Genomic DNA, 22,779 nt, shown 5'->3' with positions numbered 1-22,779 from the left:
AAGGAAGACCATTGTATCCAATATACACCAAACCAAGACTGTATTTACATTTGTAAAGTGGAGTCTTTGTATAATTATACTTTTTTGTATGTTACAAAACAATGTGATAGCTATAACAAAATAAGTTATAATTAGGAAAGATAACCTAATTACCTATACTAGGATCAATACAAAGAAGAGTTTAGCCTACACTATACCATTCATTCCAGGATAGGTACTTTATTACTTCTTTATATACACTATTTAAAAAACAAAATCAACTCTTTTATTCAGAGAAATCCCACAGAGTTTTGTCTAATTGTATAGTATTTGGCAAAAAGGGGGAAGTTACCTTTGGACTGACAAATGATACGTGCATTTTACTCTCTCTTTATAAAATAAGAAAATATGCAAAATATCATTTATATGCAATGTAATAAAACAGTTTGCATTCCCAAAATGTCCACTTACATCATTGAGAGATTTTCTATTTCAATTATTCAAGCTACTACTGTGTTCTTAAAACTTTCATACTTTCCCCTAAATTGTTCTCAAGTCTGTAACTTTAAAATTCCATATTCAAGGTTAAGAATTATAAGACTCTTATGATTGCTAGATAGATTTCAAAACATTACTACTATCTATGATGAAAAATGCTGCAGCAGGCAATAGGAAACAGTGATAAGTCCTAGACTGAATATTCAAAACTGGCAGAAGCAAAATGGCTTAGAGAGAAAACTGGCACCTACCCCTGAGATAATGAGAAAGGCGAATACATCAATAAATCGGTGACAATAGCTACCTCTGGGCTGGGTGGCAGTGAGGAAGAGACATCAGTGCCTTTTGAATGCCTTCTAGAAGGAAACTGAATGGCTGATTGAATATACGCCTAAACTTCTAATTCTACAATGCAAGGCCAACCCTGGGTCTCAACTTGCAGGAACCTTTGAAATACATCATGGTGCTCTATCAGACCATTCTCTTTGACTGCATCTTACCCCAGACAAGAGAAAGCTGTCATTCTGAAGCCTCCTTTAACAAGTATATTTCTATTAATTAGATTTAGTTCTACCTCCTCTACATTTTGGCCCAGATGAAAAAGCATGTGCCCATAATACAGCGTTTAAGTAACAGCAAATTAAAAAACAAAAACAAAAAAAACTTGAGACAGCATCTTGCTCTGTCTCCCAGGCTGGAATGCAGTGGCACAGCCTTAGCTGACTGCAACTCCGCCTTCCGGGCTCAAGCAATCCCATTGCCTCAGCCTCCTGAGCAGCTGGGACCACAGGTGTGTACCATCATGCCCAGCCAATTTGTTGTGTTTTTATAGAGATGGGATTTCACTATGTTGCCCAGGATGGTCTCAAACTCCTGGACTCAAGCAATCTGCCCACCTCGGCCTCCCAAAGTGCTGGGATTACAGGCGTGAGCCACCACACCCAGCCCTCAATTATTTTTATCAAACTAATTCCCCTAAGAATTAAGTGTGCATCTTGTGCCAGGTTCTTTACTACATTATAACAGTAGGATTTACAACTTCATCCCCAAAACAAACAAAAATAAATGAAAAGAGCACAAAACAAGGGTCAACTTTAGATTCAGTGGCTGGCTTCGTCGAGCAACGGTGGCGGTGACTCGCAATTTGCAGTATCTCTGAATTCACTAACAGGTCAAAATGCAAATCTTTGTGAAGACCCTGACCATCACCCTGGAGGAGGAGCCCAGTGACACCACTGAGAATGTAAAGGCCAAGATTCAGGGTCCAGAAAGTATGCCCCTGACCAGAAGAGGCGCATTTCTGCCGGCAACCAGCTGGAAGATCACACTCTTTCCGATTACAACATCCAGAGTCAACTCTGCACCTGGACTCCACCTGAGGCATGGCTGTCAGTTCTTCAGTCTCCTATTCGCAGTGTCCAATAACAGCATTAACTCTGCACCGTAGCCATTTGTCCCAATTTAAATTTAGAAATGACCAGTTTCAGTGATAGCTGAACCTGCTCAAAATGTTAATAAAAGTTTTGTTGCACAGTAGCCAAAAAAAAAAAAAAACAACAAAAACAAAAAAAACAAAAAAAACCACACAACCTTAACTTTTCCTTAAATAACAATTAACTCAACATGAACTATGAACTATGATGCAAGTTCCTTCACGCTGGTCTCAACTTCTTCAGTAAAACAAGGCAGGTGGAATAATTTCTACAATAAATATCAACCAAAAAGGTTTTGAGCTACACAAGCATAGCCTTTGTATATGGCCTGCTGGTACACTCTTTCACCACTAGGGGATGTTCCAACATTAGGAAGGAAAAAAGGCTGAGTTACAAGACTTAATAAAACAGAACTGTTGCAGTTATCCGAAGTGATCAAGAATGATTAAAGATGAGAAATTATCTCAAAGAACTAAAAACAGAACTACTATTCGACCCAGCAATCCCATTACGAGGTATATATCCAAAGGAAAATAAATCGTTCTACAAAAGACACATGCACTCATATGTTCATCACAGCACTATTCACAATAGCAAAAACATGGAATCAACCTAGGTGTTCATCAACAGTGAATTGCCTAAAGAAAATGTGGCACATATACACTATGGAATACTATGCAGCCATAAAAAAAATAAAATTATGTCCTTTGCAGCAACATGGATGCAGCTGGAGGCCATTATCTTAAGCATTCAAATTAATGCAGAAACACAAAACCAAATACTACATGTTCTCACTTAGAAGTGGGATCTAAACATTGGATATACATGGACATAAAGATGGGGAAGAATGGACACTGGTGACGACTAGATGAAGGAAGGGGTGGGGCTAGGGTGCCTATCGGGTACTCTGCTTACTACCTGGTTGATGGGATTAATGATACCCCAAACCTTGGCATCACACAATATCATCCATGTAACAAACCTGCACAGGTATTCCCTGAATCTAAAATGAAAGTTGAAATTTTAATGAGAATTTTTTTTATTTTAGTACCAGCGGAGATCGTGGCATGGAAAGCAGGAATTGCCTTTGTAAAAGATGCCCTGCATTCACGTGTCTCAACAAAAAATTAAGATACGCAAGAAAACACAAAACAAATGATAATGGGGAGGACAGAGGCAGCTATATTAACACTCCCTTTACATTCTAGTCTAAAAAAATTAGAATTTAGGGATCTTACAAAGTTGTAAAGCAAGCGAGAAAACAGTAACAAAGAGCAAATGAACCTATTACAGAACAAGACAATGTATTTAAAGTGCAAAATTAAGTTGTAAGACATTATTTGCCCATTAAACCGGTGGGGGGGAAAAAAAAAACCTGACAAGGAGCACCCTTATATATTGGTCTTAGGAGTGAATCTGTACTATCTTTTTAAAAAACCAATTGACAAGACATTTAAATTTTGTCTATGGCCATATCACTCTGAACGTGCCAGTCTCATCTGATCTCAGAAGATATTTAAATTTAAAACCTATATACTTTGATCCAACAATCCCAGTTTTTAAAATCTATGACATATATATATAGGTACATAGGTACAAAACATATATACTGCACACTGTTTGCAGCAGGTGGAAAAAACCTAGAACCTACCTGAACGTCCATGAATAGAAGAACAGATGAATAATTTATGGAATTAAGGAGAATGAGTTAAATCTATGTGTAGAGACCAAGATAGATCTACATAATATATAAAAACAGGAAAAAAGGAGTATGTCTAATACACTATTTTTATAGCAACCAAATAACTCTGTGGATATGTGTTTTTAAAAGACCAAAGAGAAAGGTGTAAGATATACACCAAATTGTTAACATCATCTCATATTGCAAGGCAGAGGGTACCATTAACAGTTTCTTCAAATTCCTCTGCATCTTTAGACTTATGAAGTAGAGTATAAAAGTTTTGTGCTTTCTTTCCTTGAGGGGGTGATAGTACATATTTAAAGCAAACACACTAGAACAAATAAAAGAGTTTTTTGGGTTTTAAGAGATGGGGTCTCACTCTGTCACCCAGGTTGGAAGACAGTGGCACCGTTACAGCTGACCACAACCTCGACTCCTGAGCTCAAGGGATGTTCCCTTGAGCAGGAAGGGGCTGCGGGCCTAATTAATTCCCCCAATTCCCCCATAAAGATGAGGTCTCTTCATCTTGCCAGGCTGGTCTCCAACACCTGGGCTCAAGGGATCCTCCCACCTTGGCCTCCTAAGCAGCTGGAAATCGGAGTATGTTAAAATAAGCAGAAAAGAAATTGTGTGACACGGGTATTTACTATAATAGGAACTGACAAATCAAGAGTTTCATTAACAGCTTGTGTAAATAAACCAAATGGATAAATGAGCCTAATTCCCCCAAACTAAAAATTATACTTTTAAGTTCAGAGTTAAGGTAAAGGGTTTTGTTGAGTAATATGTAAATTTATGTATGTATTCCATTATAATGCAAATTAACAACTATTCATTTGAAACTGTAATGCTATTAATGAAAATCTCAAGTAACTGCTGACATTTCAGTCATCAATTTAAAGATGGTCTTTGAAATTTAAACATTCATGAATTCTCATTTTACCATATAGCTGAAATCAAGACACTGCTGAGATGAAACCTTACAGCTGCTGCCGGCGAGTGACTGCTGTGATGCAGTGCTCACTGTACATTCATGCTTCAAACTGGCCACACTGCTCAGACTGTGACCATTTCAGCTAAGTAATGTGCACTGTTGCTAAGACTATGTTGAGTTTAAATTACTAATGAAAGTATTTGAAAAGATTACACTGGAGTTGCATAATAAAACAAGAAGTAACATTCCGCATAGAAAGATGCTGATGCAGCACAGCGGAGAGGAAAAGATAGGATGAGAAAAAGGCGAGGCTAGGGAATAGTATAGGAATAGGGAAGAGGAGAGAAGAAAAAAAGAAGAGTAGAAGAAAATTTTCCAGAGGTTATACTTCCAAGTCTTCAGTGTGTTAAAGAGATACATATAAACCTCAGAAAAGTTTGTTTTTTCTTATTAATAGCAAATCCAAAAATAATTTTTTTCATTACTTCTGTATGGTTCACTTCAGAATTACTCTACAATTCGAAACAAAGCAAAATTAGTTTTCCTCATGATCTACACTACGGAATGACTCATATTTCACTCTTCCAGATTCTGATTTGAAAATCCAACCACAAAGAAGCACAAAATCACTAGGAAGTTATTCTGTACAAAAAGTACAATCCTGCAAATCTATAACTGTAACTCATAGGTACTTGGGTCAACTTTAAGTTACACGAATTTGGGTTTTTCTACTTGAGTCCTTTGTCTAATCTGAAACCCACCCATGCTAACTCAGCACAGACAATACAAAGCCCATAACATTTACATCGAACAAATATTTCAAAAATACACTAATATAAGTTACTATTGAAGAAGTTAATTACCTTATTCATGGTACAACCATCAGAAAAATATTAACTTTCTAACCTCTTATAATCGTCCTGTATGCCACTATTCAGGATTTAAACACATACACATACACACACACACACATCCCCCTCCCCCACAATCAATGTATTTAGGTACTGTAACAACCATAATAGTGACATCTGTACAGGAATATTTAGTTTACACAACACTTTTATGGGCATTATGTATCTACTTACCAGAATACTGTCTTTCAAAACCAGGAAAAAATCATCTTTACTTAATCAAGATTAGTATTTTTCATTTTCCCCAGAAAGTCAAGCATGGGGTGACTTTACATGAAAAAGCCTCACCAACAAATCAACGAATGACATGTAGGCAGCACTATCTTTCAAAGGACAAAATTCATTTAAAAACCAATTCTTGCTCCAAATGTACTTGAAATACATTTCTCCATAAGGAAAATAGTGTCTAGGTTCCTAAGACAGCCCACAAATGCCCATTTTACCTCCTACAACTCTGCTGTGCTGCAGTTCACATTACACTAGCCTGGGTTGCTGGGCGGGTAGCCAGGTTACCAAGCCTCCATCTCCTCTGCCCACTTCTTAATTATTAATATTCCTCAGGCTCTTCTCTCTGTAACAATCTCATCGAGGCGGCACTACTGGACCATCTCGATGGCAACTACCAATTCACATTTTCAGCACTGGTCTCTCATGTGCTTCAGACCCACAGATTCAACTACATGTTAGCAGACAGCTCAAATTCCAAAGGTTCATTTTCTCTTTCTTCCAAAAAATCTGCCCCACCACCCAGCCACCACCAATTCCCCCTACTCCTTTAATAAGCATGATTTGCCTAAAAAGCCAAGCCAGGAATTTAGAAGTCACCTTTGAACTCTTCCTATCTCACACCGTCTATATCCAACTGGCCACTCATCTTATCATGACTACCCTTCTCAAATCCACCTCACCATGCCTATCTCCATCGGCTTTGCCTTGATTCAGGTCCTGAGCCCTCATCTCCCTCATTCAAGTCTGTATGCAGCCAGATACAACCATTTCTCTCTCTCCGTAAAATTTCAGTAGCTTCCCATTGTCTGCAGTAGCAATTCCCAAACTACTAAAAGAGTACGTCTGCAGTAGCAATTCCCAAACTGCTAAAAGAGTACGTCTGCAGTAGCAATTCCCAAACTGCTAAAAGAGTACGTCTGCAGTAGCAATTCCCAAACTGCTAAAAGAGTACGTCTGCAGTAGCAATTCCCAAACTGCTAAAAGAGTACGTCTGTAAAAGAGTACGTCTGTAGTAGCAATTCCCAAACTGCTGAAAGAGTACGTCTGTAGTAGCAATTCCCAAACTGCTGAAAGAGTACGTCTGTAGTAGTAATTCCCAAACTGCTAAAAGAGTACGTCTGCAGTAGCAATTCCCAAACTGCTAAAAGAGTACGTCTGCAGTAGCAATTCCCAAACTGCTAAAAGAGTACGTCTGCAGTAGCAATTCCCAAACTGCTAAAAGAGTACGTCTGCAGTAGCAATTCCCAAACTGCTAAAAGAGTACGTCTGTAAAAGAGTACGTCTGTAGTAGCAATTCCCAAACTGCTAAAAGAGTACGTCTGTAGTAGTAGCAATTCCCAAACTACTAAAAGAGTACGTCTGCAGTAGCAATTCCCAAACTACTAAAAGAGTACGTCTGTAGTAGCAATTCCCAAACTGCTAAAAGAGTACGTCTGTAGTAGCAATTCCCAAACTGCTAAAAGAGTACGTCTGTAGTAGTAGCAATTCCCAAACTACTAAAAGAGTACGTCTGCAGTAGCAATTCCCAAACTACTAAAAGAGTACGTCTGCAGTAGCAATTCCCAAACTGCTAAAAGAGTACGTCTGTAGTAGCAATTCCCAAACTGCTAAAAGAGTACGTCTGTAGTAGTAGCAATTCCCAAACTACTAAAAGAGTACGTCTGTAGTAGCAATTCCCAAACTACTAAAAGAGTACGTCTGTAGTAGCAATTCCCAAACTGCTAAAAGAGTACGTCTGTAGTAGCAATTCCCAAACTGCTAAAAGAGTACGTCTGTAGTAGCAATTCCCAAACTGCTAAAAGAGTACGTCTGTAGTAGCAATTCCCAAACTGCTAAAAGAGTACGTCTGTAGTAGCAATTCCCAAACTGCTAAAAGAGTACGTCTGCAGTAGCAATTCCCAAACTGCTAAAAGAGTACGTCTGCAGTAGCAATTCCCAAACTGCTAAAAGAGTACGTCTGTAAAAGAGTACGTCTGTAGTAGCAATTCCCAAACTGCTGAAAGAGTACGTCTGTAGTAGCAATTCCCAAACTGCTGAAAGAGTACGTCTGTAGTAGTAATTCCCAAACTGCTAAAAGAGTACGTCTGTAGTAGCAATTTCCAAACTGCTAAAAGAGTACGTCTGCAGTAGCAATTCCCAAACTGCTAAAAGAGTACGTCTGTAGTAGCAATTCCCAAACTGCTAAAAGAGTACGTCTGTAGTAGTAGCAATTCCCAAACTACTAAAAGAGTACGTCTGCAGTAGCAATTCCCAAACTACTAAAAGAGTACGTCTGTAGTAGCAATTCCCAAACTGCTAAAAGAGTACGTCTGTAGTAGCAATTCCCAAACTGCTAAAAGAGTACGTCTGTAGTAGTAGCAATTCCCAAACTACTAAAAGAGTACGTCTGCAGTAGCAATTCCCAAACTACTAAAAGAGTACGTCTGCAGTAGCAATTCCCAAACTGCTAAAAGAGTACGTCTGTAGTAGCAATTCCCAAACTGCTAAAAGAGTACGTCTGTAGTAGTAGCAATTCCCAAACTACTAAAAGAGTACGTCTGTAGTAGCAATTCCCAAACTACTAAAAGAGTACGTCTGTAGTAGCAATTCCCAAACTGCTAAAAGAGTACGTCTGTAGTAGCAATTCCCAAACTGCTAAAAGAGTACGTCTGTAGTAGCAATTCCCAAACTGCTAAAAGAGTACGTCTGTAGTAGCAATTCCCAAACTGCTAAAAGAGTACGTCTGCAGTAGCAATTCCCAAACTGCTAAAAGAGTACGTCTGCAGTAGCAATTCCCAAACTGCTAAAAGAGTACGTCTGCAGTAGCAATTCCCAAACTGCTAAAAGAGTACGTCTGTAGTAGCAATTCCCAAACTGCTAAAAGAGTACGTCTGTAGTAGCAATTCCCAAACTGCTGAAAGAGTACGTCTGTAGTAGCAATTCCCAAACTGCTGAAAGAGTACGTCTGCAGTAGCAATTCCCAAACTGCTAAAAGAGTACGTCTGTAGTAGCAATTCCTAAACTGCTAAAAGAGTACGTCTGTAGTAGCAATTCCCAAACTACTAAAAGAGTACGTCTGTAGTAGCAATTCCCAAACTGCTAAAAGAGTACGTCTGTAGTAGCAATTCCCAAACTGCTAAAAGAGTACGTCTGTAGTAGCAATTCCTAAACTGCTAAAAGAGTACCTTTAAACTAAGTTTTTTGTTTGTTCAAAAAAATTAAGCTGAACTAGATTAAACAATATTAAGCAGGCCTCTCACTAGTAAGGTTTTGAAGCCTTACAACACACAACATGATGTATTTCCCTACCATGAGGAACTGGGGTGGAAGGGAGACCCAACTGGGTTTCAAGGTCAAAGTCAAAACTGATTGCAAGACATGTAGGATCCTACAGACTCTGGCCCTGCCTAGTTGTCAACACCATCTGCCATTCATCAATGGTTATCATTCGCCCCTTACAAACCTTACATGTCATTCATTTAGAACACAATCTGTAATTCTTCAAAGAGCCCTACTGTTCCCTCACTCCAATTCTTTATATAGAATATTCCTTCTGCCAAGAATGCCCTTCTCTTAGTCTGGCTAAAGAGCTCCTACTTGCTCTTCCAGGACCAGCTCAGGCTACTAAGCTTTGACTGTCCCTTCCACCTCCTAGCAGAGGACTGCCCCCACCTTTCTCCCACCTCTGCAGGTATCAGAGCACTTGTCCAACAATATTGAACTTACAGACTAAAAACCTCAAAGCTGGGAACCAAGCAAGCATCCAGCAGTGCAGCTGAACAAAGGAGACAGGGCCAGACTGGGCGAAGCAGGGGTGGAATCCCTCTTCTTTTTCCGGGCAAAATTTGACAACAAAGTAATTTTGTCTTTGGCATGCTCCCACATCTCATCCCTATTCCCCTTTCCCAGTTCTCCCAATATCCTGTGTTCCCAGGTCCCTTAGTGATCTCATGGAACTCTACACAACCTCCACCACAGCACTATGTTCTTCAGATCAACCCTCTTAACCAGGATCCTTCTGTTCAGAAGTTAATACATAAATTAGTGACAGCTTCTCATAGCTGTTAACCTAAGACGGATCGCTAAGAAACAAAATTTTAAAAGAAGTATGCAGAGAATATGGGGAGTGGACACTCTATCGCACAGAAAGGCTGGCCCAGAAGAGTCTAGGAGTCTCTTCCTGACTGGGCCTCCCAGAAGGGTTTCCACTTCACTTCATTCATTCCTGCGGATTTGCTGCAGTGAGCGCCACAGGTAGAGACAGAGCTGGGCCAGCGCTACAATCCTACACATCATCCATTTTCTTGGGTTGAATACCTCTGTGTATTTGTTTTAGTTTGAGACCACTTATGGTTAATTCCTCAGCAGACAAAGTTCTCACCAACATGTTCACCAATGAACTTAAAACAGTGTCTTCACTCTAGCCAAGCAGTTCCCTGAAATCTAACCCCAACAACTGCTTGACTAGAAAATGGTAAATGAAATCAGAAAACCAAGATGTTGTCAAGTATCCCAATATTTCAAATAACTCTGTAAATATTAAATTAGCATTTCTAGCAATAATCATTCTGGTTTATTGCCAATTTGATTTCATAAAAAGTCACTTGTTAGAATGGTATTGCCTACCATGTACCAACTAGTGGTCTAAATGCTGGAGGTTACAATATTAAATTTCCAACCTTAAGGAATCACATCTAGTAGGCTAGACAAATAAGTAAGCAAACAAATATCAAACAAAATGGTGAGCAATGGCAGCAGGGAGAAAGAGAGGAGAACCAAGAACAGAAAAGACTTCAGAAAAAAACTATTCCTTGATCTAAGACCTGAAGGATGTAAAGCTGATCAAGCAAACAAGCAGTAAGAGGAAAAATATGAGGGGAAAACAGAGAGAGATGAAACCCCAGCAGGGGAACTGCCATATGCAGAAGTACAATAGTGAGAGATCCTAAAAAATGCCAGGAACACAAGTTATTTAAACCGACTGGTGCACAGGGTGATGGCCTTTGAGGAATAATTACAAATGGAAGTTTAGAAAGACAGGACAGGATCAGATTATAATGAAGGGTCTTGTTAGACATGATAAACAATAGAGATTATCTTGTAGGTGATGGAGATTCTGAACTTTTCTCACCTGAAAGAGACCCTAGGCCAGGCCAAGGAGCCACATTCCTAAAGAATACAACATGAATGGCATCCTCTGGACTCGTGCAGTGCAACAGCACAGTGTTCACCTGCTGGAGTGTGTATGTGTGACAGAGCAGACTCATTCACCAATGTCTCCCCAGCATCCAGCCCGGTGTGTGGCAGGTACAGGAACTAAAACACTGTTGAAGAGTTAGATGTACCAACTCAGTCCTAAGGGCGTAACCAAGAGGCCCTAACCAAGCCCCATTCCTTGCTACCTATAAAATCACAACTCTCATGCAGTACAATAACTTATCACTGCCACAACTATTAAGGGAACATGAAGAATGGTGATTCACTATGGGCTGCACCAGAGATGAGAAAGGATTGGGGGAGGGGGTACTCTTTAAGATGCTTCTGAATCTGACTAAATTAAGGAGCTTATTCTATTCTTTTCACCAAACACTGAACAGAAAACCATGGGTTAGCTTAAAATTATTCTTCAACTAACTCTAAGGCAGTGCTGACAACTATGAAAAGTACATTTTCATATCAAAAAGACCCATTAAATATTTCAACTAAGAGTTTGCTAGGTTAGTCTAGTCTTTCAAATAAGTAAGTGCTACAGACAAAATTATGTCATTTGCCTGTTGTACTTTACATTTTACTTAGTATACTAATCTACTTATTATAATTAGCATTCAATAGGTTTCTGTCTTTTGTGCTTAGGAAAATAAGAAACATAAACATTAAAAAAAGGAGAAACAAGGGAACTACAGATGAAAATTGTAAATGAGCTTAGAAAACTGGTGGCTTAAGAAGCTAAGGCATGATCTAGACATGAATGAAAAATCTTCATATAAGGAACAAGTGACTAGGATTCCATGTTTAAAGAAATCTAAAGGTCACAAAATTGAAATATAATTCAGTCTTCTTTAAAAAAAAAGTAGAAATATTTGACTAATCAGAATTTTTAAATGAAAATAAGGCATATAAAGTCCTATAAAATAAACATAATTACAGATAGATTTAAATTTTATAATGTGGTCAGAGATAGAGACATCGGGTCATAGTAACATAGAAGATGGGAGAGAAAGCAGACTGCAAACACACCAGAGACACAAAGTGAAAAACTAAAATATACATAAAATGTGTATCGGAGATACATGAGGTTAACATCTTGAGCTTTTGAGGATGCTGCGACTAAAGATACAAAATCACGGAGTGTTTCGACATAAAAAGCCTGAATACGACATTATTGCCTGCTGTTCCAGTTAACAAAAAACCAAAAAGCAATCATCAATCACATCCCCCACACACATCTGACTTGTTTTGAATATCTTCAATGTTACTAAGCTAACAAATAATAAGTTACCCTTCACTCAGACTCGTATCCTTACAATTCTCTAAGGTACCCTTTATCACCTCTATCTGGCAAATAAAAAAGCTCACAGAGGTTCAGTGACTTACTTAATCCGGACTACAAGACTGGTATGTGACAGAGCTGTAATTCAAAATCACTATGGCTCTGAAGCCCACATTTTTATCAAATACACCATGCCCTCTCCCAGGACATAGGACTGTTCAGTTTTTAGCCACCATCATGTTTTTACACACTCATATTTTCTTACTGTGCTACCCCCAGAGTAATATTTAAGTTCAGATACTTTAAATTTTGTGGAATCCATTAATAATTTATATAGCTCTTTTAAAACAATGCAGATCTTGCTAGCAGTAAGGAATAAATATATTCTTTAAAAAAACAAAACAAAAACACTCAAAGTAGTTGAGTATCCCCTCAGAATGATAGAAAGTACCAATAATCTCCTAATATTCTCAACTTTATTACCTAGCCTTTTAATTATACTAGATCTTTTTGTGGCATAACCTTAGGGAGATAGCAGACATTCATAAATACCTAAGTTATTTCTCCATTATTCACACTGTGGAGTCCTATCATATATGCACTTAATTAAACCAATTCAACTACTTATACTCTGGGGAGAAGCAACAGAGAAAAATAATTTAAATAATGATGATAGTATGCCTGCCTTTACATCCCTGTCCCAGAGTGAGCATGAAATGAAGACTATAAATCTGCTATGCTCAGTCAATCTAAAGACCCATTCACCTGTCAAAACAGGTCTCACATAGCTGATAAGGATTCCAGCTCACCAAAAAAGGGACCTCTCTAAAACTACAGGAAAACTGGCAGCTGGAACTGAAAGACAGACTCTCAGTTTCCAACCAGTTTTCAAACTGGTGCCTTTTTAAAAGACTTTTTCCAAGAGTAATTTTGACTTCATAGGATTTTTATCTGAGAATTTAGGCCCAAAGGCCCCATGAACGGTGGTTTCACTTTATTCAGCTCTTTAGATCAATCAGAAAAAAATCAGGACCTAAAACACTTGTCTTTTAAATCAAAATAAATAACTAAAATCTATTTCATCCTCTTTCACAAAAGGGGGGGGGGGGAAACAGCAACAGGGATGCTATAAAGAATATAAAGAAGCCACCCTTAGACACATATGTGGGAGCAATTCCATGACTCATTTTAAACAAACTAAATATAGTTTGTTTTAAGAAGTCTGTCAAGCAAGCAAAGGCAACCCTTAAAAGTTGGCTCTCACTGGAAAAAAAAAAATACAAGAGTTTTGAGATGTGCCATTACTACAGAGCACAAAATTAAAGCAAGGGTGAAAGGAATACCCAAGGTAGAGAAAGGATCTGAGGTTCTAACCCCACATCCTTTACGCTGTCACTTACTTCACTTTCCTCTTCTGTAAAAAGGAACTAATCTAAATAATCCATGATCTCTCCGCATTATTTTCCAGTCTCACACCTCTTTATTTCAATGTTCAACTCCTTTGTGAAAAAAATAAGAAAAACTCACTGAGCTAGAACCATCTTTCACCTTACCATCCAACATCAGTTACAAGTATTTTTACTTAAAACTTGAGAAAGATTCTATAGACATCAGCAATTTCCAGACCACGTAATTAGGAAATTCTACTTTACATAGTTAACTCACTTTTTCTGGAAATTTAATTTCTTATCTAACTAGTCTCTGAGTGTCAATTGATCATTTAAAACCAAGATCCACAGGGAGTAAGTGTAAGAATTAACAAAAAAGACAAAATTCTGATTAACAGATTAATTTCGTGGTCTTGACGTTTACTATTCGAGTTAATGTTCTACCCTCTCAGACTCCAGCAAAGGCTCCAATACGGCCCTGTGGGTCTAAGATGTTAACAGATATGGTATTGGCATAGTTCCCTCTAGAGAATCGTTTTATGAAAACTTTTCAGCAATCCCCATCCTCAAACAACTTTCCTCAGTGTCAGAAATTTATTTGGACAGTTCTCTCCTTTATTCCATTTTTCTCCCTCCTCCTTCTTCTTCTTTTTTTTTTGAGACAGAGTCTTGCTCTGTGGCCCAGGCTGGAGTGCAGTGGCGCGATCTAGGCTCACTGCAAGCTCCGCCTCCCGGGTTCACGCCATTCTCCTGCCTCAGCCTCCTGAGTAGCTGGGACTACAGGCGCCCGCCAACACGCCCAGCTAATTTTTTGTATTTTTAGTAGAGACGGGGTTTCACCGTGGTCTCGATCTCCTGACCTTGTGACCGCCCGCCTCGGCCTCCCAAAGTGCTGGGATTACAGGCGTGAGCCACTGCGCCCGGCCCATTAAGTCATTTTATAAACTATCATAACAGTGATCATTTTTTCCAATTACCATTTACTCATGTCATCTCATTTTACCTCTATTTTTTACCTTACTAATACAAATTATTTTTGGTTCTGTTTTAAGACAAAGTCTCGTTTTGTCGCTCAGGCTGGTCTCAAACTCCTGCCCTCAAGCCATCCGCCTGCCTTGGCCTCCCAAAGCACTGGGACGAGTCACTGTGCATCACCTACTAACACAAATGGTTTTAACTCCTTTTACAATCACTAGTTATCTAGTGATAACTGATTAACTTCAGGACCTTCTTCTACCTTACAAATATCTATTTTTCTACAGATTAGTTTGAGCCCAGAACTTTTTCATTTTTTTAAACCTAAATCTTAATCAAAATTATGCGCCAGAAATCTGAATCTCTCTTTATTTCTCTACTCTCAAAATATGATGATCGACAAAACTCAAACAAGAACCTAACAATCTCCTTGCTTCTTGCATGCTATCTGAACATAAGAGGTTAATTAGAACATGGTTTTGGCTGGGCAAGGTGCCTCATGTCTGTAATTCCAACACTTTGGGAGGCTGAGGCATGAGGATCGCTTGAGGCCAGGAGTTCTGAGACAAGCTTGGGCAACAAACTGAGATACTCATCTCTACAAAAAATTTTAAAGGCCGGGCGTGGTGGCTCACACCTGTAATCCCAGCACTCTGGAAGGCTGAGGTGGGCAGATCACAAGGTCAGGAGTTCAAGACCAGACTGACCAACATGGTGAAACCCTGTCTCCACTAAAGATACAAAAAAATTAGCCAGGCATGGTAGTGGGCACCTGTAATCCCAGCTACTCGGGAAGCTGAGGCAGCAGAATCGCTTGAACCCGGGAGGTGGAGGTTGCAGTGAGCAGAGATCTTGCCATTGCACTCCAGCCTGGACGACAGTACGAGGCTCTGTCTAAAAAAAAAAAAAAAATTTTTTTAAATTAGCCAGACACGATAGCACACACCTGTTGTCCCAGCAGGTGGGTCGCCTAAGGCCAGGAAGTTGAGGCTGCAGTGCGCCATGATCGTGCCACTACACTCTAGCCTGAGTGACAGAGCGAGACTCTTTCTCTAGGAGAAGAAAAAAAAAAAAAAAGGATGGGTTGCAGTGATTAATGCCTGTAACCCTAACACTCTGGGAGGCCAAGGCAGGCGGACTGCTTGAGTTGAGGAGTTTGAGACCAGCCTGGGCAATGTGGTGAAAACCCACCTCTACAAAAAAAAAAAAGAAAAAAAGCTGGGTGTGCTGGTGCACACTTGTGGTCCCAGCTACCCTGGAAGCTGAGGCGGGAAGAATGCTTGAGCCCAGAAGGTCAAGGCTGCAGTGAGCCATGACAGAACCACTGCACTCCAGCCTGGGAGACAGAGTAACACTCTATCTCAAAAAAAACTCAACATGGTTTTGACAACTACAGATTTACTCTCTCCATAGGCAAATTAGCTTCATTTTCACAAAAACTATGTTCCAAAACCAAGGCTAAATCCCATCAGCTACCTCTTGGATCCAGATGAGATATGGTATATTCAGAATACATTTCATCACTAAGATTCTGGTGATATATCAGAAATGACATCTTAACAGGTATCAGACACTAGATCACGTTCTTTTAGCACACAACTGTGAACTGTTTTAACTGTTTTCTTTGATAGGTGATAAGCTGCCAACTCCTATTCCATTTATCATCCATTCAAATATAAGGTCTCCCACTTGATACTTACATAGTTTAGGTCACTAAATATACAACACACAGAATCCACTTTGGATAAACCACATTATCAAGCTCATTTTGAAATCCTATTTCTGTCTTCAAGATTTTCAAAATTATAAACCACTTTGCTGTCATTCACAAGTATGAAGTTCTTATTTCCACCATCACTCAGACTGAGAAAAAAAGACAGAATAAAGACAAAGTTCCACAGGGTGTCCCCATCACTGCTCACTGTCATGAGTTTGACCACTGGGTAGGTTGTATATCTATAGTAATATGATCTAGTGCCTATCTCCTAAGATTACTATTTATCTTAGGAATAACGCATATTCATATTCTAAAACCTCATATTCACAGTAGTTACAAAACCACCACGTTATGCAAGCATAGTCTGATTCAGTATATGGAACAGAAGAAGGAAAGAAACCATTATGTGCCAGCAAGAGTGCTCCTTTCTTTACACATGGTCTCAACTAATCCTCAACACTTTCAGGTATCAGTATTCTTCTTTGTTAATAAAAAAAAAATGAAAGAAGTTAAGCAACTTACAGTATAAGCGACTTTGAAGACAGACAGAAACCTAGCTCTATGTTAATGTGCTTAACATAAAGGTTTCTGTCTCTGGGTTTATGAGGTTAGTTGTAGGTGACTAGGCAACATAACATCTCTGAACCTCAGTTTCCTCATCTATAAAATGGAGTTGAAGTGAAATAATTCATGTAAGGTGTTTAATTCAGAGCCTACTATATAGTAAGCTCACTCAATAACTATTAGCATTGGTCAAACTCGAACTGCTAGTTCAGAAAATCAGAAGTCAAACTCTGGTCTGATTTCCAAGTCCATGCTCTTTCCACTACAACATGCTATAGTTGCCAATACACACTTCTTATCCACACAAGAATCCACACTTAACATATGACATAGATGGGAAACTGCTATTACCTAAATGAGGTAACTATCAAGATCTAACTAAACCAGGCCAGGCGCGGTGGCTCACACCTGTAATTCCAGCACTTTGGGAGGCCGAGGTGGGTGAATCACCTGAGGTCAGGAGTTCAAGGCCAGCCTGGCCAATATGGTAAAACCCTGTCTCTACTAAAAATACAAAAATTAGCAGGGCAGGATAGTGGGTGCCTGTAATCCCAGCTACTCGGGAGACTGAGGCATGAGAATCGCTTGTACCTGGGAGGCGGGGGGTACTGTGAGCTGAGATCATGCCATTGCACTACAGCCTGGGTGACAGAGCAAGACTCCATCTCCAGAAAAAAAAAAAAAAAGATCTAACGAAACCAGCAGAAGTATTTTAGCTCTAATATCTCATAAGATACCGTTTAGAAAACTCCTCATAAGATACCGTTTAGACCTTCAGGTATACAGAGTTTTGTTCCAAATTCCATGAAACTAGTTTCCTACCTATGTAGGAATTTATCCTATTTATCTCAAACCAGTTGTAAATCAGAATTTTAATTACCAAAGGTCCCTCCAAAAAGCTTAGGTGACCTGAACAAAATGTCCCCTAGGGCAGGTACGGTGGCTCATGCCTATAATCCCAGCACTTTAGGAGGCCAAGACAGGAGAATCACTTGAGACTAAGAGCTCAACATCAGCCCCAGCAGCAAAGAGAGAACCCATCTCCACAAAAAATTTAAAAAACGAGTTGGGCATGGTGGCTTGCACTTGTAGTGCCACCTACTTGGGAGGCTGGCAGGAGGATCACTTGAGCCTGAGAGGTAAGGCTGCAGTGAGCCAGGATTGCACCACTGCACTCAAGCCTGGGTAACAGAGTGAGACCCCATCAGAAAAAAGGAAAGAAAGAGACAGAGAGAAAAAAACGAAAAGGAAAGAAAGGAAGCAAAAGAAAAAAGAAGAGGGGAGGGAAGGAAGGAGAAATGGGCCTTCCTACAACAATCTGAACACTGCATCAACTTGAAGCTTGTCAATTTTACTTTCAAGATCAACTGCTACTTAATATTTTGTATTTAACTGTACCACTTTTAAATTAAAGCAACCGCCAAGCTCAGTGCTCACGCCTGTAATACCAGCACTTTGGGAGGCCTAGGCAGGAGGATCACCAGAAGTCAGTAGTTCGAGACCAGCCTGGCCAACATGGTGAAACCCTGTTTCTACTAAAAATACAAAAAATTAGCTGGGTGTGGTGGCACATACCTGTAATCCCAGCTACTTGGGAGGCTGTGGCAGGAGAATCACTTGAACCCAGGAGGCAGAGGTTACAGTGAGCTGAGTTCACACCACTGCACTCCAGCCTGGGTAACAGAGCAAGATGCCATCTCAAAAAAAAAAATTTAAAGCAACCAAATAGTGTCACTTTTACCACCCAATCCTCTGACCAAAGCCAGGCATTGTTGTTCTAACAAGGCTCAAAAATCTCACTTAACTATTTCACTCTCTGCCTGATCTAATGGTAGGATAATGCAAATCAAAGATAGTAGCAAAAGGTATGTTCTACAACAATCATTAATAATAGGTTTACTATTTCAAACAACTTCCAAGCACTGATTTGCCTTAAAGGGGGTTGCAAACCAGGATGAGATGCCCATACACACTGATTTTTGGCAACTGTAGTCTATTCAGCAAAGCAACAAACCTCTAGCGAAAAGAATGCCACATATATTCCAGTGAAACAAAATTAATACACGTGCCTTGGTAAAGAGGCTGAGTTCTAAGCAAAGATAGAGCACTGTTCATGATGTACTCACCCTTCAAAGGAATCAAATCGGAACACTTTCATTTTAGCAACGAAACTTTTAAAAGGCTTTATTTTGCAATAATTTTTCAAGTCCCTGCATTTCTTAGATTCTTTAAATTCTAACTTCCTGCCTCATAGATCTAAAATAGCCACGACATACCTAGGTATGTGCTACTCATTTAGTTAGAATAGTGCAGAGGAACACAAGTCTGTTTCTAGGGGTACGACTCCATACCCATTCATTTTGCACTAATATAACCACTAAATATAGCTCTAAGACACTGATGATTAAAAGCGGTTAATTATGTGAGTGATTCATACCTTCTATGTCCAAACACCAAGATTCAGGGATGTCTGTCAGATCTATGGGAAGAGGGGACAATAAACACCTGTCACAAAGCTTTTTTCCAAACCGGGAAGCCCCCAGCTGAGTTCCTGCCAATCCCAACCCGATTCCCTCCCCTTCATCCCTACCCCTCACCTCTCCAAAAAAGCTAGAGGTCACACTTCCACCAGAACCTGACTTTGTGAAGGGAATGGAGAGACAGGCCATAACGCGAGTGGCCACGAGAGCACTGCTAGGGGAAAGGGCCCTGGGTTCTTCCAGTCCGCACTGCCACAGAGTCCGAATGCGAGGCCTCAGGCAAGTCCGAAGGCACTTTTCCCCCACGGGACTCACTCATTTTATCTGTAAAATGCGGAGATGGCAAGCGGCTCCATACTCCACGGCTGAGGACGAGCTGGGGTCCCGCACAGCCCCATCGAGGGCCCTGCCAGCACCCCACCGCCTCCGCCCGCAGGACCTCCAGCTCCCCAGGACTTTCCGAAGGGCCGACTACCAACCACCCCGCGCCCGGCCCCCACGCTCGCCCCCCCCAGGCCTTCGCCCACCGCGTGGGCTCCCGCCCTGGCCTCATCTGTACCCGACACTCCAAGTCCCCGCGATGCCCAACTCCGGCCCGAGAAGACTGGCCGCGACCTCGCCCGGTACCCGCCGCCCCGACACCACCATTCGCCTCCTCGACCTCCCCCGTGGCCGCCGCCCACCCGCCCCTCGCCCCGCTCACCGGGGCCGCTCACTGGCCGCCGCCGCGCCGCCTCCTCCGCGGCCTCCCTCGCGACCGGACCAGCCCCAGGGGCCGCGGGGGGACCCGGCCGCCGCTGTCGCCGCCGCCGCCTCGCCTCAGCCCAGCCCCATCGCCCTCGGCCGGCGCCGCGCGCTGCGGCTCAGGGTGAGGGAAGGAGGCGCCGCGGCGGGGCCGGGCCGGCCCTGGGACCTCCGCGCTCTCCTCCTCCTCCGCGCCCGCGGCGGCGGCGTGCAGCCGGGCAGGCGAGAACAAGGGAGGGCGGCGGGAGGTGGGCAGGGGAGGGGGGCGGTCTGCACTCCGAAACGGCCCCCCGCCGCCAGCGACGTAGCGAACCCCCCTCCCCTCCGCGGCGGCGCCCGATCACGCTGCGGGGAGAGCCGGCGGGCGGGCGGGGGAGCGCGCGCGGGCTCAGGACTCCCGCGCCGGATGTGAGGTCACGTGGTGGCTTCATCCCCGCGCGGAGGGCGGAGGGCGGAGGGGCGCGGGCGACGTCAGGAGGCGGGGAGGGGGCGGGGCGATTCCTAGGCCCCGCCCACCCATCGCCTTTGCCACCCTCCAGCGGGCACAAGAAAGAGGCAGGTAAGGGGAGGCCGTCCAAAAACGCCGGGTGTCAGGCCAGGGTGGCTAATGGACGGCGGCTTTTCTGGTGAGATGAAATGGGACGGCAAAACCCACTTCATCCCCTTTGGGCTATGACAACATCATAGTCCAAACTCCCATTTTATAAAGAAGGAAACTGAGGCTCACTGACTAGACAGACGTTGCCCAGAGTCATGCATGGAGGAAGCTTGTGCTGGAATGGTGGCGAGGACACCAGAGCCCAGCTCCCAATGCAAGGCTCTTTCATTCCTTTAGCCACCCCCGCCCCCGCCAAAACAAACAAAACACTGTCATTCGCACATGACCACGGACTCTGCGCGCCGGCCGCAGGCGGAGGACGGGGAGGAGCGCGCACGAGGAAGCTCCCACGCGCCCGCGGCTCGCCTCCGACGGGAAGGCGCCTCTTCCGACCGTCCTGGATGCAAATTAAATACTTCCCTCCGCAGAAGACTTATCTCGGGGTAGGGCCGCAGCCGGATTTCCAAATCGCGGGTTTGATTTTCGCGGCGTCCACTCCGCGACGCGCGCAGGGAGCGCGCCCGGCCACCTGCAGCCTCGGGCTGCGGCCATCTTTCCGCCTGGGGCCACCTGGCCTGAGCCCTTGATGCCCGGCCCGCTCCGTGACTGTTCTTCTTGCCGCTACTTAAACAGAACTCAGCCGCCTCAGCGTCTTAGAGTAGGGGACGGCATGCACGCGGACCCTGCCCACCACACCTGCAGAGCAGGGAGCACTTACCCCTGGACACTTACCGGGGCCGCCACCCCTGGTCCACGCACGTGATGACATCTCACCTGGGGCAGCACACCGCCCCGAGTCTGCGACACTGATAACACCTCCCGGGGGCAGGAAAGCGCCACAGCCACCCCTGGTCCCCTAGATTGTGTGAGGCTGGCATTTCTGCACGCCTCTTGGCGTGGACAGCACGCTGGACCGAGATGGAGCCACAGCTTTCTCTTCCCAATCCCTGGCCTCACCGTTTTGTTTCATACCTCACCGTTTGTTTCAAACCTCGTGGTGCTGAAATGATTAAATGAGATAAGGGGTGTGGTAGTGTTGGGCAAACCGCAGGAAAGCGGTCTGGGTGGGGTCAGGCCCTAAAATCCTCCTCCCCCACCTCCCCGGCTTCCTTGCCTGGCTGTTCCCTCTCAGCCTTTAAACAGGCTGGCCTCTCCAAGTCCTAAAAACAAAATTATCAAGCCAACCTCCTCCTGTAGTGCCCCCTCGAACTAGCTTCCAAGTGTTGCATGCGGACCTCAAACAGTGGTCTTCCCTGGCTGCCTCTGCTTCCTCATTTCTCAACGCTTGGCATTCTGGCTTCTCCTCCCCGACTCTGACCCTTCTTCACCCTGCTCAGGCAAGAGTAACTCATGACTTTCATTTTGCCAAACCTTGCAGGCATTCCTCAGGCCTTATCTCTCTGGTTCTGTCTGCTACATATGACACCTTGCGATGGCTCTCACCTTCTGGAATCTCTCTACTACCTTGGTTTCAGGAGAGTGAACCCTCTCAATTATCACATGAAGGTAAGTAAAGCCTCTGCCTCCCTTGGTAGCATCCACTTGTGAATCTGCACCTTAAATTCAGGATTCCACTCTAAGCCAACAGCTTTTCTCACTTCACTCATTCTTCTGGGATAGCCTGCATCCTCATGGATGCAGCTCCCACATTAGCAATTTCCAACCCAGACTCCTTCCACAAAATTTAGAACCAAATATCCAACTGCCTACCAGGCAGCTCTAGCTAGACACCACAGAGACACCCCAAACTGGACATTTCCAAAACTGAACTCATTCTCTGCTTTCATAGCTGCCCCTCCCTCAGTTGTTGGCACCACCATCTCCACAGTCATCAGAATTAGAAAGTTGGGAATGAGTGAGTCATTCTTAATTCAGCCTTCTGCCTTACCCAATCACCAAGTCCTATCTATTTCACCTCCTTAATAAGCCTCAAATTCCTACAGTGGGCCGGGCGCAGTGGCTCATGCCTGTAATCCCAGCACTTTGGGAGGCCAAGGCTGGTGGATCACAAGGTTAGGAGTTCAAGACCAGCCCGACCAACATGGTGAAACCTCATTTCTACTAACAATACAAAATTAGCTGGGCATGGTGGCACATGCCTGTAATCCCAGCTACTTGGGAGGCTGAGGCAGGAGAATCGCTTGAACCTGGGAGATGGAGGTTGCAGTGGGCTGAGATCG

General features: G+C 42.8%; 2 protein-coding genes across 18 annotated transcripts in view; one reads left to right on the top strand and one right to left on the bottom strand.

Moving 5' to 3' along the window:
• ATP13A3 (ATPase 13A3) overlaps positions 1-22,779 on the bottom strand; it is a 97,413-nt gene that overhangs the window by 70,007 nt on the left and 4,627 nt on the right. For 3 of the 10 annotated variants that reach the window (XM_074030745.1, XM_074030746.1, XM_065539699.2), the window contains exon 1: positions 19,215-19,252. The exons of 1 other annotated variant lie outside the window; for it this stretch is intronic. The gene's annotated coding sequence lies outside the window, so the exon portion shown is untranslated. Of the gene's footprint in view, positions 1-13,533; positions 13,633-15,268; positions 15,291-19,214; positions 19,257-19,960; positions 20,399-21,331; positions 21,587-22,779 lie in introns of those variants that run through there. 6 more of the 10 variants (XM_045387203.3, XM_045387210.3, XM_005545354.5 and 3 more) reach the window with 5 other exon arrangements.
• The window catches only part of LOC102136152 (uncharacterized), a 92,855-nt gene continuing 90,573 nt past the window's right edge, over positions 20,498-22,779 (top strand). For 4 of the 8 annotated variants that reach the window (XR_012430566.1, XM_065539702.2, XM_074030765.1 and 1 more), the window contains exons 1-2: positions 20,734-21,042; positions 21,978-22,105. Coding sequence is in view for 4 of the 8 variants with exons in the window: in XM_065539702.2 (XP_065395774.1) it covers positions 20,882-21,042; positions 21,978-22,105 (289 nt within the window). In the remaining 4 variants the exon portion in view is untranslated. Of the gene's footprint in view, positions 20,561-20,733; positions 21,043-21,800; positions 22,106-22,779 lie in introns of those variants that run through there. The other 4 variants (XR_012430567.1, XR_012430568.1, XR_010584845.2 and 1 more) reach the window with 2 other exon arrangements.

Source organism: Macaca fascicularis, chromosome 2 (assembly GCF_037993035.2).
Source record: "Macaca fascicularis isolate 582-1 chromosome 2, T2T-MFA8v1.1".
Taxonomy (NCBI): Eukaryota; Metazoa; Chordata; class Mammalia; order Primates; family Cercopithecidae; genus Macaca; species Macaca fascicularis.
Note: the sequence above shows the minus strand (reverse complement) of the source record. Positions and strands in the feature narration are given on the sequence as shown.